Source organism: Apodemus sylvaticus, chromosome X (assembly GCF_947179515.1).
Source record: "Apodemus sylvaticus chromosome X, mApoSyl1.1, whole genome shotgun sequence".
NCBI classification, from domain to species: domain Eukaryota; kingdom Metazoa; phylum Chordata; class Mammalia; order Rodentia; family Muridae; genus Apodemus; species Apodemus sylvaticus.
The window spans coordinates 80,152,574-80,171,859 of record NC_067495.1 but is presented as its reverse complement, the minus strand read 5'-3'; the positions used below and the strand labels follow the sequence as shown (position 1 = coordinate 80,171,859).

The 19,286-nt window shown below is 34.0% G+C and overlaps 1 protein-coding gene across 6 annotated transcripts in view; it reads right to left on the bottom strand.

Annotated features, from left to right (window-relative positions):
- The window catches only part of Pcdh11x (protocadherin 11 X-linked), a 538,787-nt gene that overhangs the window by 306,841 nt on the left and 212,660 nt on the right, over positions 1-19,286 (bottom strand). For 4 of the 6 annotated variants that reach the window (XM_052170807.1, XM_052170808.1, XM_052170809.1 and 1 more), the window contains exon 3: positions 14,126-14,206. The exons of the other annotated variants lie outside the window; for them this stretch is intronic. In XM_052170807.1, coding sequence (XP_052026767.1) covers positions 14,126-14,206 — 81 coding nt within the window. The remainder of the gene's footprint in view (positions 1-14,125; positions 14,207-19,286) is intronic. 6 annotated transcript variants of the gene reach the window in all.

The window sequence follows — 19,286 nt, the reverse complement described above, 5'->3', positions numbered from 1 at the left end:
GTGCTGTTGAGGATTTTTTATAGTCTTTATTATCAATTAGTTATATTTTTTTGTTCATGTGCAACTAGCAGCATCAAGAAAGCCCCTAGGCTAATCAGAGTCAAGCAGTACCATATTTGTAGAAGTTATACATTTTATAACAACTGTCCAGCACTATTTTTGATTTACTAAATTTCTACTTATATAATACATAATCACAATATATTAATTTAATGAAAGATAGTAGGAACTACAGTACTCACCTCATATGTAATGAAAGTGATGTATTTGTGTTTTCAGTAACAAGACAGCTAATGTTGAATATCACAAAAATATGAAAATATCCTGTAATTTCTTATTTTTGTCACTAAAGTAGCTGATTTTGAATGCTACTTAAATATATGAAAATAGATTGGAATTTACAAGTTTCATTTTACTTCAGTTTTTAACAAAATATTATTTAGTTTTAAAATACTAGATCATTAAGCCTTTTAATGGCCATGGACTATGTACTAAAATATGGAAGGAGGTTGAATACAGAAAGAGAAAAGTTCAGTTTACTGTGCATGCTAAATTATAAAATTAAGAATCCAGACAAACTGGAACAGAATTCACCACACACAATTCAAAATAATGACCAGATTTTTACTAGCTATCTATTTTCTCCAAGTAATGTACAGCTGCTAATATGTTGGCTATAGCTAATATTTATAACTCGGCTCTTTAAATATTTTCTGAAAACTAACAAAACTGAAAAATAAGTAACTTGATGTATAATTTCATGAGTTATCTATTACCTTAATTAGCTGAATAGTTGTATTTACAATAGAGACCATTCTACTTTAAGACATAACATTGTAGCACCTACTAAGTTTTAAAAAGAGAAAATGTCTCTAGCTTTATTATAAAATCCATTTAGTTGATATCCAAACTTTAGAATGGGGTGTCAAGTAGGATTTTATATTTCAACTCCATAAGCCAAGCCTTAGCCAAACTAGCTACAAAGCACAGGGAAATATAAATTTAAGATTGAATTCTGTGATCAATAATTTGTATTTTCATTATGGTGCTTTCAAAATTCTCTACTTTTAAAATGATTACATGTTGAAATTGGAGTATTTCATATGAAACCATAAAGAATTATTCAAAAAAAAGTAGTTTCATTAAAATTTCCAAAGCTAAGTAAAATGTTTATTAAAACTTAAGCTAATCACATAGGTGTTATGAAGGGGGAATGGGAAATGGGGAAGAGCAGAAAAGAATGTGGAAGGGAAAACATCCACAGGATAGATAGAGCATAATTCAGAGGGAGAGGTTAAAAAGCAATGAAAAATAGCACTACAGATATTTGAAAAGGTTGGTAAGCTATATTTCATAGGGTTAGTGCCAAGCAAACTTTCAGTCTCTGCCTCTGCCTCTGCCTCTGTTATTCTGTGGGAGTGTGTGTGTGTGTGTGTGTGTGTGTGTGTGTGTGTGTGTGTATGTGTGTGTGTGTACATGCAAGTGTGAGTAAATATGTCTGTCTGTGTCTTCATATGTGTTGAGAAAGTTTACCTTAAGAGTCAGGGATACAATAATCATGGGAGACAGAGGAAGTGAAGAATCTGTGTGGGAGAGGGGAGAGGGAAGGGAAAGGGGGATAGAATCAGGTATGGGGTAATACTGGAGAGAAGCCCAGAGGGCCAGAGGAATAAATTGAAATATGTAGCAGTGTTGGGTGGAGGACAAGGAAGATCCACGAGAAAGTCCCAAAGACATGGGATATGTTCTTTTATAAAGGAAATTCAGGGGGAAAAATGGAGCAGAGATTGAAAGAAAGGCCACCCAGAGACCGACCCAACTTAGGATCCATCCCATACATACAGACCAAAAGCTGAAACTATTACTGAGGCCATATTACGTCTTTAGACAAGAGCCTGACATGTCTGTCCTCCAACAGGCCCTACCAGAAACTGACTAAGACAAAGGCAGATACTTACAATCCACCATTAGTTTGAAGTCAGAGACCCCTACAGAAGAGTTAGGAGAAGAATGGAAGAAGCTGATGGGGATTGCAACCCCATAGGAAGAACAGAGTATCAACTTATCTAGAACATTCAGAGATCCCAAAGTCCAAGCCAAAAACTAAGGAGCATACATGGGCTTATAAGTGGCCCTGGGCACAAGTGTAGCAGAGAACTGTCTTGTCTGGCCTCAGTAGGAGAGGGTGTACTTAATCCTATGGAAACTTAGTGTCCCATGGAAAAAGGATGCGGGTGGATGTGGTTGGGCAGGTTGGGGAACACCATCTTAGAGGCAGGAGTATGGGGTGAAGAACTCAGGAAAGGGAGAACCGGAAATGGGGTAATATTTGGAATATAAATAATAATAATAATAAATCATCGACAATTTAATAAAGTACTCAATGTCACACATAAACCCTTTTAAGATGGGGTCAGTTGATTCAGGATACTCAAATTATGGGCTACTGTCATTGTTCTTGGTTGCCTTTTATAACATGAAAACAAGATACTATTAATCAAAATAAAAAAATCTTCTAACATAAGACTTTGAAGAGTGGACCTGGACCTGAGATGGAAGCTTTCTTTTCTGTGGAATAGATCTCAAAATTGCCAATAGCAATCTAGATGAGGCCAAAAACTAGTAGGTTATCTTTCTGAAATGGTTCTGCCAAAAAGTGTCAATCTATGATGGATATTCTTCTAGAGAAGGCTGAGGATATTATATCTGAGGAAAGATTTCTGCTATTATTATGCTTTTCCTGTTATTACTAAATATATAGCAACCACTAGTCATTGACCTATATTTTGAGCAGATCTCTGCAGACTTAGATGTACTATCTTGTAGTGGTGCCATAGAGACAAATAAACAATGATTCTATAGAATTCCTGATTTGTTTAAAATAATTTTAGGAAGAAAGTTTTTAGAGATGATGAAGTTGCTAGAGAGTTGTATACTCCTCATAATAGTAAGTAAAAGGTGCATAATAAGAAAGTAAATGAGAATTCATAATTATACTAAAAAGAGACATAGACTTTGGACAATCCATGTTCAAGAAAAAACATTTAGGACCACGGATAAAGTCACAGATGTGTAGTATGATAAGGCAAGACCATGTAAGAACTGTTGTTTTGAACATATAATGAGTATAATACAATGAAACACTACTTTGAAATTAATATAAACATCTTTTTGTAACTCCCATTCTGTGTAACATTTTATCTCTGAGGTGATTTTCTAAATAACTTTTTGTCTAAGAAGAAATAAAACACCATAGAAAAGAAATATAGTTATTGATTGAATGGTTTGGCTTGGAGAGTTGTGCCCCATCCATCTATCCATCCATCCATCCATCCATACATACATACATACATACATACATACATACATACATAATCCAAATGTGTATGTCTGTTTGTCTATATGTTTGTGTGTATGTGTATGTGTGTAAGCATGCATAAATACTTGTGGAGCTGATTGTGAGAGACAGAAGATCAGGCCCAGCCAGAGTGAGGGTATATGAATGTTAAAGTGTGTATTTGTCTATGCATATTTGCCTGTATAAAGCATCTTAATTCGTTTCCTTTCCTTACTCACTGGTTCACAAAGAGTTAACCAACCAGCTTAGCAAGAGACTTCTGGCTGACTCAACAGAGATAAGAACACTAACAACAGATCCTTTCACTTAATTCCCTGCTGCTAAACTGTATGTGTCAATTGCCAGATATTAGTGCTTATTAAAGCACAAGTAATAAAGGGTTAAAAAAGAGTTAAATATTAGCACTTAATGAAGCACAAAACACCAAGAAAGAGTTAAGTTTCCCTAGTGTTTAGCATAAATATTTAAAGTTAAATAAAACACATAGATAAAAAAGAAAATAATTCAGCAGTTTTCAACCATAGAACAAATAAGAAAGTTCTAAGAATGATTTGAAAGTTATCAGCAAGCATTCAGTTCAGTTAGAGAACTAGAAGGCCAGAAAAACCATGAGTCTTTGAAACTACATCTGGAAATCATCAGTTTTTAAAGTAACTCCAATAATGTGTCCCATTTCAATCCCATTCCACACCAGGCAATCTCCCAGCACAGAATATCTTTCTGTGCAAGCTTCCAATGGAGAAAAGCCATTAAAAAAACCTACGAAGCTGCAGAGCTTGTGAATCACAAAAAATACTAGCCTAGAAAAATAACCCTGATGATATGATAGTAACACTGTAACTTGGACCTAACTCAAATCAGTCTAATTGGACTCAAAGACCTTTTAGCAGAAAAAAATTCATGGCTGATACAATAAACCTAATATACCCATCCAACTACCTCTGGGTGGAGAGATCAGAGAGCCTAGAAGATAATCTACTACCATTTTGTGAAACTGATCTACTACTATCCAACTGCCTTTTACATACTTATCTTTATACTCATCAAAGAAACATATTTTAGCAGTAGTGGTTTTGTAAAGAAATACACAACTTCTCAACATGAAGATATTAAATTACTCTGAAAGTATAGTCCCAACTGTTACATCTACAATACAACTCTCATGTCAAAGGTACAGGTATCATAAAAAAGGGGTAGAAATATTTATAGAGCTAGAAGATTTAGTTGCTATCATTATGCAGATATTAATTAATAAAGCATATTTTTTGAAATTCCATGTGTGTAAATTCCCTGTCAGATGGAAAAGACTTTGACACAGAGCTAGCAACAAAATCCTCTAGTTCTATGAATATTTCTGCCCCTTTTTTTCTGCCCCTAAAGTATATGGGGAAAATTTCAGAGAGTTGAAAATCATGAATGAAAACAATCAATGAAGACTAAAACATGGACAATTAGTTTTCTTCTAGGACTATCCCCCTTTTAGATTAGCTATTCCCAAGTTTTCAGTCCTAAAAATATATGCATATAACATTAAAAATACACAGAAGGGTATTGCATATATGTATTCATGGATGTATGCATGTAAATCACATCAATAAAAATGAATACACATAGAATGCAATCGCTGATAAGTGGATATTAATTAGCCCAGAAGCCCTGAATACCCAAGGCACAAATTGCATAACAAATGACTCCCATGAAGAAGTATGGAGAGGGTCCTGATCCTGGAAAGGATTGATCTAGCATTGGAAGGGAATATAAGGACAGAGAAAAAGGAGGGAGGTGATTGGAGAAGGGATGGAGAGAAGAAGGTTTATGGGACATATGGGGAGAGGGGATCCAGGAAAGGGGAAATCATTTGGAATGTAAACAAAGAATATAGAAAATAAAAATATTAAAAAATAAATAAATAAATAATAAGAGAGTATGTATTAAATAGGGAGTAAGAAATTAGAAGGAGGGAAAAGTCACCATATAAAATGATGTAAGTACTGTAATTATATTTAAAATTCTTAAAATATGAGTTCTTCAACTGTTATTAGTGAAGTTTTACTTGTAGCAGATATTAACAGAGTTCCGCAACTAGAAAAGGCACAAACAATAAGAAATGTAGAATCCTCAGTCCTAATGAGAACATTATAACCACAGATTTATCTTCCTAGGTACAGGGATCATTATGAAAGGAGAAGCAGAAAGAATTTAAGATCCAAAAGTGCAGGATTACTACAAGGAAACAGTGTCTTTAATTGCTTCATGGCAACTACACATCTGAACTCACAGCTGTTGTGACATTATACACAAGATCTGTGTAATCTTGGACAGACCCAATACCAAAATGGATAGGAAGGTGGACAAGAAATCCCTCCTGCTGGGTGAAGGAGAATCTGTTTTCTCTAGTTTTATGGCTCCTAGGAAGTAGACCACTCTACTTTTGGGAAGAAAAAAACACACAAAATTGATTGCATCATGAAGGGACTAGACCTAGACAGAGTAGGTGAGTATGAATAACAATTAACATCTATGTTTGAAATTAGCAAAGAACTATCTTCTTAAAACAGATTGAAAGTAAAACAAAGCTCAAATTTCCACTGTTGTTCTCTATTTATAATAATACTATAGAGTATAACTTACAACTCTATGCTGTGTCTCACTTAAAAAAATAATGTTGTTACTGGAACTTTAAATTGAATTAAAGACTCAAGCAGCATTACAATGGAGAAAGTAAGATAATTAAAGAGACAAGCAAAAACCAGACATAGTGTCAAATTACTCACTTTCTCCTGTTGGCATGGTCTGATTGTTAAAAAATATCAATAAATTCAATTACTCGCTGTTTAGTAGAATATAGTGCTTTGTAATTTCCTGGCTCCATAAAATGTTTCTTAGTGACTTCTCTTATTTGTGGAGGGCAAATGTCTAATTCTAACTTTTAACTGTGGAAAACCATAATAACCTGCTCTACTGTAATATTAAAACTTTTGACTATAACACATATTTAGGAGTTCTTATATACATCAGTGGAAGAATGTCATACTGGTATGAGTCTCAAGCAACTTTAAACATATTAATGATAAATAAGGTGAACTTTTTCTCAATGTTTCTATTCTAAAGATTGGTGCTTGCATATTTAATTAATCAATAAACTAATAGTAGGATTTTATAATTTCTGTTATACACCAATGTGGAGTGTACATTATGGTCACAATCTACAGCAATTTTACTGTATCTGAATCAGAAAAACTGTAAAATTTGATAGTTAGGAACTAAAATTTGCTAAACAAAATACAGACCCAAGTAATTTGAAATTTGTGGAAATTCGAACAGTTGTTTGTTTTAAAATATATATTACAAATTAATCATTTCTTCCCATAGTACAAAAATTAATTCTCAAACCCTTCCCCAAAATATATTTTAACTCTATTAAGTACTGTAGGATGTCATTATTAACCAAAGCATAGATTTCCAAAGTTGATAAAAATAAGCAAATATAACTTTTATTTGCTATTGTTAAGTCCCATTTTTGTGTCGACATTTTTAGAATTTATTTTCTCCGTAACAAATTTTTAAAACAGTTGAAATAACTAAATAAGTTGCTTAATAGAAGACAAAGGATAATTAATATAGTGTCTTGATTAGATTCTGGACCCTTACCTTATTATTTTGTGTGTACTATTGTGAATTGACTCCAGGACTTGTTGTATGATAGGCAAAAGTTCTGCGAATAATTTTTTTTCCTCAAGGGACCATTAAATAATTAATAGTCGGCCTTCCAATTTCTGCCTCTGGATCCAGAATATCCCTGGCCAGAGTATGCCATCTCCAAGTTGCTCAAGAAGCCAGCTATACACACAATGGCACTGAGGAGACAACCAGCACAGCCTCCATCCAGAGTTGATCAGGGCCACAGAGCTACATACCCAATTACAACTACAAGATAGTGGGTCTTGGCGACCATCTTTGCTCCTGTGACTGTGTAACAGATTGATAGACAGGAATCACCAGAATAGAGGATCACTTGAGACACACCCCACCAGGACTGCACCTGCACCCAGAAACTGGGCAGCAATACAGCAATTTGTGCCAGGGGAAAGCAGGTCACCCAGGGTTGCTGAAATAGGCCTGCAGGCACACAGGAGGGGAAAGCTCCAGTCAGTGACAGCAAGACTAACTAATACCAGAGATAACTAGATGGCAAAAGGCAAATGGAGGAACATTGCTAACAGAAATCAAGACAATATGGTACCATCTGAACCAAATTCTCTCACAACATCAAGTCCTGGATACCCCAACACACCAGGAAAGCAAGATTTGGATTTAAATTCACAGGTCATGATGCTGATGGAGGGCTTCAAGAGGACATTAATAACTTCCTTAAAAAAATACAGGAGAACACAAGTAAACAGGGAGAAGCCCTGAAGAACTAAAGGAAACACACACACACACACACACACACACACACACACACACACACAAAAGGTGAAGGAATTAAACAAAGCCATCCAGGATATAAAGGAGGTAGAAACAATAATGAAATCACAAAGTGAAACAACATGAGACATAGAAAACCTAGGAAAGAAGTCAGAAGTCATGGATCCAAGCATCACAACAGAATACAAGAGACAGAAGAGAGAATCTCAGATGTAGAAGCTGACAAAGAAAGCATTGATACAATAGTCGAAGAAAATGAAAAATCCAAAAAGCTCCTGAACCAAAACACTCAGGAAGTCCATGACAAAATGAGAACGTCAAACCTAAGGCATAGAAGAGAGTGAAGATTTCCAACTTAAAGTGCCAGTAAATGTCTTCAACAAAATTATAGGAGAAAACATCTCTAACCTAAACAAAGAGATACACATGAATATACAAGAAGCCTACAGAATACCAAATAGATTTGACCAGAAAAAAAATTCCTCCTGTCACATAATAATTAAAACACCAGAATGTACAAAACAATGAAATAATTTGAAATTGAAAGAAAAAATATTAAAAGTAATAAGGGGAAAAGGTCAATTAACATATCAAGGTAGAGCTATCAGAACTACACTGGACTTCTCACCAGAGACTATGAAAGCCAGAAGAGCCTGGCCAGATGTCATGCAGTCCTTAAGGGAACACAAATTCCAACGCAAATCTCTCAATTACCATAGATGGAGAAACCAAGTTATTTCAAGACAAAAACAAATTTACACAGTATCTTTCCACAAATCCAGCTCTTCAAAGCATAGTGAATGGAAAACACCAACAAAAAGAGGAAAACTACACACTAGAGAAAGCAAGAAATTAATATTCTTTAAACAAACCCAAAATAAGGTAACCACACAAACATAAAAATTACATCAAAAATAGCAGGAAGCAACAATCACTGTACCTTAATATCTCTTAACATCAATTCCTCAATAAAAAGACATAGACTAACAGACTGGATTTGTAAACAAAATCCAACATTTTTCAGCATACAGGAAATGCATGTCTGTGTCAAAGACAAACACTGCCTCAGAGTAAACGGCTGGAAAAAAGGTTTCCAAGCAATTGTTCTCAGGAAACAAGATGGAGTAGCCATTCTAATATCCAATAAAACAGACATTCAACTGAAAGTCATCAGAAAAGACACAGAAGGACACTCTATACTCATCAAAGGAAAAACCTACCAGGGAGAACTCCCAATTTTGAACATCTATGCCCCAAATACAAGGGCACCCTCATTGGTAAAGGAAACCTTACTAAAGCTTAAAGCACACATCGCACCCCATGGAATAATTGTGGGTGACTTAAACACCCATTCTGTTCAATGGACAGATCAGGAAAACACAAACTAAACAGAGGCAGAGTGAAACTAACAGATGTTTTAGACCAAATGGATTTAAAATATATCTATAGAACATTTCATCCTAAGTCAAAAGAATATACTTTCTTCTCAGCACCTCATAGTACCTTCTCCAACATTGACCATGTAATTGGTCACAAAATAGACCTCAAAAGATAAAAGAAGACTGAACTAATTCCTTGCCTTCGATCAGATCACTGTGGAATAAGGATGGTCTTCAATAGCAAGAAAAACAACAGAAAGCTCACATACACATGGAAGCTGAACAAAGCTCTAATCAAGATACCTTGGTCAAGGAAGAAATAAGGAAAGATATCAAAACTTTTTACAATTTAATGAAAATGAAGGCACAACACTCCCAAATTTTTGGGACACAGTGAAAGCAGTGCTAAGAGGAAAACTCATTGTTCTGAGTGCCTCCAAAAAGAAAATGGAGAGAGCATACACTACCAGCTTGATAGCACACCTGAAAGCTTTAGAATAAAAAGAAGCTACTTCACCCAAGAGGAGTAGAAGGCAAGAAATCATCAAACTCAGGGCTGAAATCAACCAAGTTGAAACAAAGAGAACCATACAAAGAATCAACAAAACCAGGAGCTGGTTCTATGAGAAAATAAAAAAGATAGATAAACCTTTAGCCAGACTAAGCAGAGGGCAAAGAGACAGTATCCAAATTAACAAAATCAGCAACAAAAAGGAGAAATAACAACAGAAACTGAGGAAATTCAAAAATATTATCAGATTCTACTACAAAAGCTTATACTCAACACAACAGGAAAATCTGGATGAAATGGACAATTTCCTAGACAGATACCAACTACCAAAGTTTAATTGGGATCAGATAGACAATCTAAATGGTCCTATAATGCCTAAAGAAATAGAAGTGGTCATTGACAGTCTCCCAACCAAATAAAGCACAGGGCCAGATGGTTTTAGTGCAGAGTTCTATCAGACCTTCAAAGGAGACCTAATACCAATACTCTCCAAAATATTCCACAAAATAAAAACAGAAGGAACATTACCCAACTTGTTCTATTAAGTCACAAATACACTGATAGCAAAACTACACAAAGATACAACAATAACAACAAAACTTTAGACCAATTTCACATATGAATATAAGTACAAAAATGCTCGATAAAATTTTTGCCAACCGAATCCAAGAACACATCAAAACTATCATTCACTATGATCAAGTAGGCACAATACCTGGGATGTAAAGTTGGTTCAATATACGGAAATCCATCAATGTAATCCACTACATAAACAAACTCAAAGAAAAAAAATCACATGGTCATTTTATTAGATGCTGAAAAATCATTTGACAAAATTCAGCTTCCTTTCATGCTAAAAGTCTTGGAAAGAACAGGAATTCAAGGCCCATATCTAAACATAGTAAAAGAAATATACAGCAAACCAGTAGCCAACATCAAACTAAATGAAGAGAAACTAAAGTTGAAGCAATCCCAGTAAAATTGGGGACTAGACAAGGCTGCCCCCTCTCTCCATATCTTTTCAATATAGTACTTGAAGTTCTAGCTAGAGCAATTAAACAACATAAGGAGGTCAAATGGATACAAATTGGAAAGGAAGAAGTAAAAATCTCCCTATTCGCAGATGATATGTGCGAATATCAGTGACCCAAAAAAAAAAAAAAAACACCAGAAAATTACTACAGCCAATAAACAACTTCAGCAAAGTGACTGGATATAAAATCAACTCAAGCAAATCAGTAGTCTTCCTATACTCAAAGGATAAACAGGCTGAAAAAGGAATTAGGGGAATGACACCCTTCACAATAGCCACAAACAATATAAAGGATCTTGGGGTGACTCTAAGTAAACAAGTGAAAGATCTGTAGGACAGGAACTTTAAGTCTTGGAAGAAAGAAATCCAAGAAGACCTCAGAAGATGGCAAAATCTTTCATGCTCTTGGATTGGCAGGATTAATATTGTAAAAGTGGCCATCCTGCCAAAAGCAATATACAGATTCAATGCAATCCCCATCAAAATACCAACTCAATTCTTCATAGAATTAGGAAGAGCAATCGTCAAATTCATCTGGAATAACAAATATTGCAGAAGAGCAAAAACTATTCTCAATAGTAAAAGAAATTCTAGGAGAATCAGTATCCCCGACTTCAAGCAGTACTACAGAACAATAGTGTTAAAAAACGCATGATATTGGTACAGTGACAAGCAAGTAGATCAATGGAATAGAATTGAAGACCCGGAAATGAATCCACACACCTATGGTCACTTGATCTTCGACAAAGGAACTAAAACCATTCAGTGGAAAAAGGACAGCCTTTTCAACAAATGGTGCTTGTTCACCTGGAGGTCAGCATGCAGAAGAACGCAAATTCATCCATTCTTAATGCCTTGTACTAAACTAAAGTCCAAGTGGACCAAAGACATCCACATAAAACCAGAGACACTGAAATTAATAGAAAAGAAACTGGGAAGATCCTTGAGGACATGGGCACAGGGAATAATTTCCTGAACAGAATACAAATAGCTTATGCTCTAAGATCAAAATTCACAGATGGGACCACATAAAATTACTGAGTTTCTGTAAGGCAAAAGACATTGTCAATAGGATAAAATGGCATCCAACAAACTGGGCAAAGATGTTTACCAACAATCCATCTAACAGAGGGCTTATATCCAAGATATACAAAGAACCCAAGAAGGTAGACTTCACAGAGCCAAATAACTCCATTGAAAGACCCAGTGCAAGAGTATAGGGGAATTCCAGAACAGGGAAGCGGGAAGGGGTAGATGGAGGAACAGGGGGAGGGAAGAGGGCTTATGGGACTTGCGGGGAGTGGGGACCCAGAAAAGGGGAAATCATTTGAAATGTAAATAAAAAATATATCAATAAAAAAATTTAAAAAATGGGGTACAGAGCTAAACGAAGAATTTTCACCTGAGGAATATCAAATGGCAGAGAAGCACCTAAAGAAATGTTCAAAATCCTTATTCATCGGGGAAATGCAAATCAAAACAACCCTGAAATTTCACCTCTCACCAGTCAGAATGGCTAAGATCAAAAACTCAAGAGAAAACAGGTGCTGGCGAGAATATGGAGAAAGAGGAACATTCATTCACTCTGGTGCGGTTGCAAGCGGGTACTACCACTGTGGAAATCAGTCTGGTGGTTCCTCAGAAAACTGGGCATGATACTACTGACGGACCCCATTATACCACTCTTGGGCATATACTCAAAGGATTTCCCAGCATGTAATAAGGACTCATGCTCCACTATGATCATAGCAGCACTATTTGTATTAGCCAGAAGCTGGAGAGAACCCAGATGTCCCTCAACGGAGGAATAGATACGGAGAATGTGGTATATTTACACTATGGAATACTACTCAGTTATTAACAACAATGAATTCATGAAATTGTTAGACAAAAGAATGGAACTGCATAATATCATGCTAAGAGAGTTAACCCTATCACAAAAGAGCACACATGGTATGTACTCACTGATAAGTGGATATTAGCCCAGAAGCTTGGAATACCCAAGACACAATTTACATATCAAATGATGTCCAAGGAGAAGGAAGGAGAGGCCCCTGGTCCTGGGAAGGCTCAGTGTAGCAGTGTAGGGGAATACCAGGACAGGGAAGTGGGAGGGGTGGATTGGGGAACAAGGGGAAGAAAGAGAGCTTATGGGACTTTTGGGGAGGGGGGGGAATCCAGGAAAGGGGAAATCATTTGAAATGTAAATAAAGAATATATTGAAAAAATAATTAACAGTCAATCAGGTAGATAAAAACAAACTTCATAAAAATGTTTATACTGTGTTCTCCACAGCCTAGATTTTTAATGTACCCTTAGAAAAAATCTTCAATGATTTTCCTTGTCATATTTAACTTGTCCTGAATAAAATGAGAAAATCCACTTTGACAATAATGCAAACTTGATTTAAAAAAAAATCTACCCCAAATGGCTATGAAGCTATATTTTTCTATATTTTTGCTAAACCTACCTTAATGTTTAATTGTATTTTAAAATATAAAAACTCATTTTAAATCTATGACCTCAGAAATAAAACCTAGTTATAAATCAACAATCGTTTAACAAACACTTCTACAAATTTATTGTAATTGATTCAGCAAATGAAAATCATTATTATCAAACCCCACTGAAAAGAAATAATGCATGAATTTGCCTGAAAAAGACTAATGAAACACATATTGAGAGACACTTTTCCTTGTATTATTATAAAATTATTGAAGATTCTGAGGGTCAACAAAACTAGCTCTCTTCAATATACTGAAAAGATTGAGGTAGACTTAGAATCACAGTATCTGTTATAGTTGCCTATTCCTTCCTTGCTAAACACTGCAAACATTTCAAGAAATTCAATAAGAGTATTTTTTTTCTTGAAATTGTATTCACTAGAAAAGTCTATCAATTAGAACAAGAGGCTTTTATGTCTCTACTAATTTATACTTAATACATCAGCTCTTTATCCAAAAAATATTGCCTTAGAAACTTTAACTATGTAAAAGCACCTCTTCTCTTATAGCTACACTTCTTTCAGCTATTGCTCCATCCTTTACATTATCAAGTCCAGAGGTCAGAGGAATTTTTCACAATTTAGTTTTTTTTTTGTTGTTTGTTTGTTTGCTTGTTTTACCAATTCAGTTTTTTAAAAATTCACTACAAAATTGGTGTCCATTCTGAAATTACATAAACAAACACATTTCATTCTTCTCCATGAACAGACCTTAAAATTGAACCATTTTGTCACTTTTATTTTCTATATGTTGCATTATATTAGCAATTTTATATTCCATTTGGTTATGTCTATTAACCAGTGTATTGCTGTTTTGTTTTAATAGACACAAATATTGCAGCTTTGTATGGAATGTTTTAAATTTACTACAAAGGAATAGAAAGGAAATATTAACATCATGGTTCTTCCATACCTGAAGATGCGGATGAGTCCAGATTTCCACAGTAGTTGCCTCTTTCATGGGTGTGTGAGATCGTACCACCTCCTTCAATGGCTTAGAAAGGGGACAAAAGTTGTATGTTAAGGTACTTGTTCATCATAAGTCACATACACATACATGAATACAATGTATTGACACAGACATTCTGCACAGAGATGCAAAATTATCTTTTCTTGAGAAACAGTTTTTATGCAACAAATGAATTATTTGTAGGTTAAAACATGCTGATTCTGCCGGGTTCTAAAAATAAAGTGTGAAGCAGAAAATATTATTCTTTCTCATATAGTTTATATTGAAATATAATAAACTTATTTTTATTAAGAAGAACTTACTACTAAAAAACTCAAAGTTTAAGTTGGAGAGAATTTCTATATAATGTTTATATAATTCATTGACTTCAAGCATTATGTTTACTGATTTCACCATAGTCCAAAATGAAAATCTGCCCTGTGTGTGGTATGACCATGAACATATTCCATGTGTCATATAAAGACATGCAGTATATATGATAAATGCCAAAATGATTAATGAATGAACAAACACTAATCTACAATGCCTGAGCAGTGATCAACACCTGGAAAAGATGGAAGTTTTGTAATTCATCTAATTTGTTGTTCTCATATTACAGAGAAGATTCTATGTCCTTGAAACATTAAAAACGCATGATATATGTTTTCATTATATATGATATTAAGTGATAAATTAAAATATTGGGAAAAGAAATTATCAATGAAAAGAGATCAATTTAAAAGAAGTAAAAATAATATAAAGAGATGTCTGATGGATGTATTCAGATGAAATTAGTGTAGCTGAAAAGCTTTGTCACGGACTTTATATCATCTAATTATTTTGTGATGCTGGATAGTGCATTAAAAATTAAAATAATTTTGCCAATACTTGTTAGCAATTTATATGCTCACTCCATCATTACCTTACTGTGACAGAATAATCAATTTATTTGTATGTGAGGTGGTTGTATCTGTGCCTGTGTGTGTTTTTGTCTGTGTCTGTGTCTGTGTGTTGTTACCAGGGCATATTCATTATATTAAAGAAAGAAGTAAAAGCAGATGATGATTATGAGACTGTTGATGAAACTGGGTTATAATTACTTTATTATCAGTTAAAGGTCAACTCACATATTATTAAGTGATACTATCACTGTCACTTAAAACTCACAGTGTTAGTTTTACCAGACTAAACAATCATTAATATTGTTTTTGGTTTTAGTTTTTTTTTTTGAAACAGGGTTTCTCTGTGTAGCCCTGGCTGTCCTGGAACTCACTCTGTAGACCAGGTTGACCTCCAACTCAGAAATCTGCCTTCCTCTGCCTCCCAAGTGCTGGGATTAAAGGCGTGCACCACCATGCTTGTATTTTGTATGGCTTTCTGAGAAGACTATACATTAAAAATTAGGAAGATACATTGTATTTAAAATTATTAAAATGCCAGAGATGTAGCACCAGGATGGTAGGGAAAATGTATATAAAACTGGACTATGTATAAACTGCAAATTAGTCCAGAAACTGTGCAGGAAGCAAAGTTAAAACATTTTGCTTCCCTGAGCAATAGTCCTAAGCTCATGAGCAGTATTTTACACATACACACACACACACATACGTATGTGTGTGTTATGTTTTTATATTAAATATCTTTTAAATTTTATATGCATATTTAAATGATCTAATTTAAACATAATCTATCAATTGTGAGTAGCCTACTATATGTCTGAACAGCTTCCTGTTAAATATACAAAACTGAATTAAAATATATACTGAATTAAGTAATAATTATATATTAAGAAACAAACTGTATAAATATACCTTGCCAAGTTATTTTTAGTAACTGTGTTATAATACAATTTAATATTTAATTCTACAAAAATATTTATTGAAAAATTTGTGTATATATATATATATATGTGTATATATATATATGTGTGTGTGTGTGTGTGTGTGTAAAATACTGCTCATGAGCTTAGGACTATTGCAAATATATATATAAAGGGGAAACTCAAGAATCACATACTTGCAAGTGTTCAATTGCTACTGGTTCCTCTCAAACCAAGATTCCCAGGTATAAGAAAGAAGAAAGCATGACACAGAATGACTTCAAGATATAAAACATACAGGTTTCACTTTAATGCAAATGAGACAAATTACAATTATTCCAAACTATGGTACTTAAGTACATGGTTTGACTGTATTATGAAAGCTGAATATGGTTGATCCATGACATCTGAGAAAAGAAATGCCGATCTGGATTTCTTATTCTTTATATGTATAATGTACTGAACTAATCTATTTCTACCCTTTTATGGAAGTGAATGTCAAACTGTCAAGAAATGAGTAAAATGATTTAAAATAATCACAGTCATTGTATCTTTAAGCTCATTTAAATCCAGTTCACAAGAAGATAGCATTCAGAGCCAAAAGGCAAACAATGTCTCTTACCAGTGACCTTAGAACATTTTGAAAAGTGTTCTTGTCCTTATTGTTAATAATAAAGATAAATTTTCAAAGGTAATGATGGGAAGATATTCAATATTATTATTACTCCTGAAATAGAAATCACAGTTCTTAATTTAGACATTGGAAAAGAATCTGATGTTTTGTAAAAATGATTAGATTTCTTAAACATGAAACATGATTTCAGGAGCAATGTCTGTTCACCTGAAGAAACAGATAAATGTGAAAGAAAAGTATGATTGCTTTTGTAATCTCTCCTTTCAGAATACTGAAATCATGGGAAAATATGTCTAGAATACTCTGGTGTTGGTTTAAATGGTGTAAATGCCCCATAAGTTTTATGTACTTGAATACTTGGTCCCAGGTTGGTTTGAGAAGGATTAGAAGTTGTGGTCTTGATGGAAGTATGGCAATGGGTGCAGGATTTGAAATTTCAAAAATACTGATATATGCATTGTTTTCCCACATTCTTGCTGGTGGTTTGAACTCTGAAATGCTCAGGATGCCTGCTGCCTGCAACCACTGTTATTTTGACATGAACTTTAAGTCTTTGTAACCTATAGGACTAATATAAACTCCTTCTTACATGAGTAGACCTGGCCATGGTTTTAATCACTGCAATAGAAATTAAAATTTATTGAAAATGGCTAACATACACATTTAATATAAATATTCAAAAATCCACTAACTAGTCCTCTTCTTACACCCTCTATACTGCAATCAAGATGTTAATTTTAGGCCCAACTTTCATTCACCATAATGGCTTAGCTCTGTGACAAACTGAGAAAATATCACCTGTATTCTGATAATTTAATCTCTCAGAAAAGTAAAAGAAGCTGTTATATATGATCTAAAAGAGTAAAAGGTATACCCTAAAAATGAACTGCAAAAATAATTAAGAAGTAAGATAATTTGACACAATATTTTAAATTAGGGAATGCATGCTACATTTTTGTTGTTTTTGCCTGAAATCTATGAAGTAGTCATGCCCCTCATTAAATCCCTTGCTCTATCAAACTCATCACAAAACTTCTAGGCAGGATATTCTTGGGCATATTTTGCAATAATTATTAATATAATATTGTATTAATTCTTTGATCATTTTATAGAGTATATTTTGTTCATAATTACTTCCTGTCTTTTCCCTAATCATTCCTGGATCAATCCTTCACAATACTTCTAAAATTCATGCCCTTTTATAGAAAACCCACTTGGTTAAATCGATGCTATCTATGTATTCATTCAAGTTTCTAAATCCTTGTGGGGAGTGGAACTCATTTATGGTTCATTATTCCACACTTATTCTCTGCACTTTGACCAGTTGTGAGTTTCTGCATAAATAGTCATTTACTAGAAAGACATAGTTTTCTGAGAGCTCCACTTTATATATATATATATATATATATATATAAAGTATATATATATATATGTGTGTGTGTGCGTGTGTGTGTGTGTGTGTGTGTGTGTGTGTGTGTGTGTGTGTAGAAAGAAAAGTGTTTAAAAGACAGGTAGAAACTATGTCGATTTAATAACATATAGTAGTAGGGCTAATTCCTAGAGATTATTAGTTGTCAGTATAAGATTGGGTAACATTCAGAGAAACAAACACACATTTCCTCATGTGGAATAGACCTGAAATGCAATCAGAAAGTCATTGGTTATTCCCACACATTTGTGCTAATATTGTATCTATAGACATATCTTGCCATACTTGCAAGATATTATTGTAGCTTACAGAGTACATAGCTGAGTGTATTTAGCATTTCTTCCTCAGAAGGCAAAATTACAACCATTCATATTCTGAAAGTTAGCTTCAAAGAAGGAGGCTACCTATCCATATCTGCTTGATTTCTTCGTGTTCTATAATAAAAATAAATAGTGTTTTCAGCAGTATGGTCTTAATATTAATTCTGATTGCCATCAAAAGTATTCCCAACAGTCTACATTATTCTGGGGGTATTAGGAACACCTTCGGTCAACAATGAAAGAGAAAGTACCTCACACATGGCACTGGGAATGTATTTGAATGAATACCTAACAGTATTAATCATGTTTGACACAAACATATATAAAATCTCATATGTGAGTTTAGATTAATTGGAATTGCTTTGCATAGGAGATGGTCCTCCTCCCAGAAGCCATATGTTGATATTGTAATTATTTTAAGAAATATGGAGTATATTTCTGCTGTTATAAATTGTTGTTGCTTAATATAATTTAAGAAAATCACCATTAAAATAATATAACACTTCTGAGAATATTCTGAGCTTTGCACACTATTGTTTCAAATCAACCAAAATGAGTACACAGACAGCCTTTAGTGTGGTCAGTGATTATGGTTATTTAAAAAAGTGTGCAGGTTTTCCTTTAGAAATGTAAATATCTTGTCAATTTGTAGGTAAATATTCCTACTCAAAGAATTTCAAGATAATGAAAGATATATGAAATTACTGGTATATGAAATCTTATACATTCCCAGCCATCACTTTGCTTTAGATAACAAAATATCTAAGACAATTTAAACACTTGTTATTCTGTTGATATATATTTGATATATTGACTGATTTTAAAAAAAAAGCCAGACACTCTGAAGCTAATAGAAAAGAAACTGGGGAAGACCCTTGAGGACATCGGTACAGGGAGAAAGTTTCTGAACAAAACAACAATAG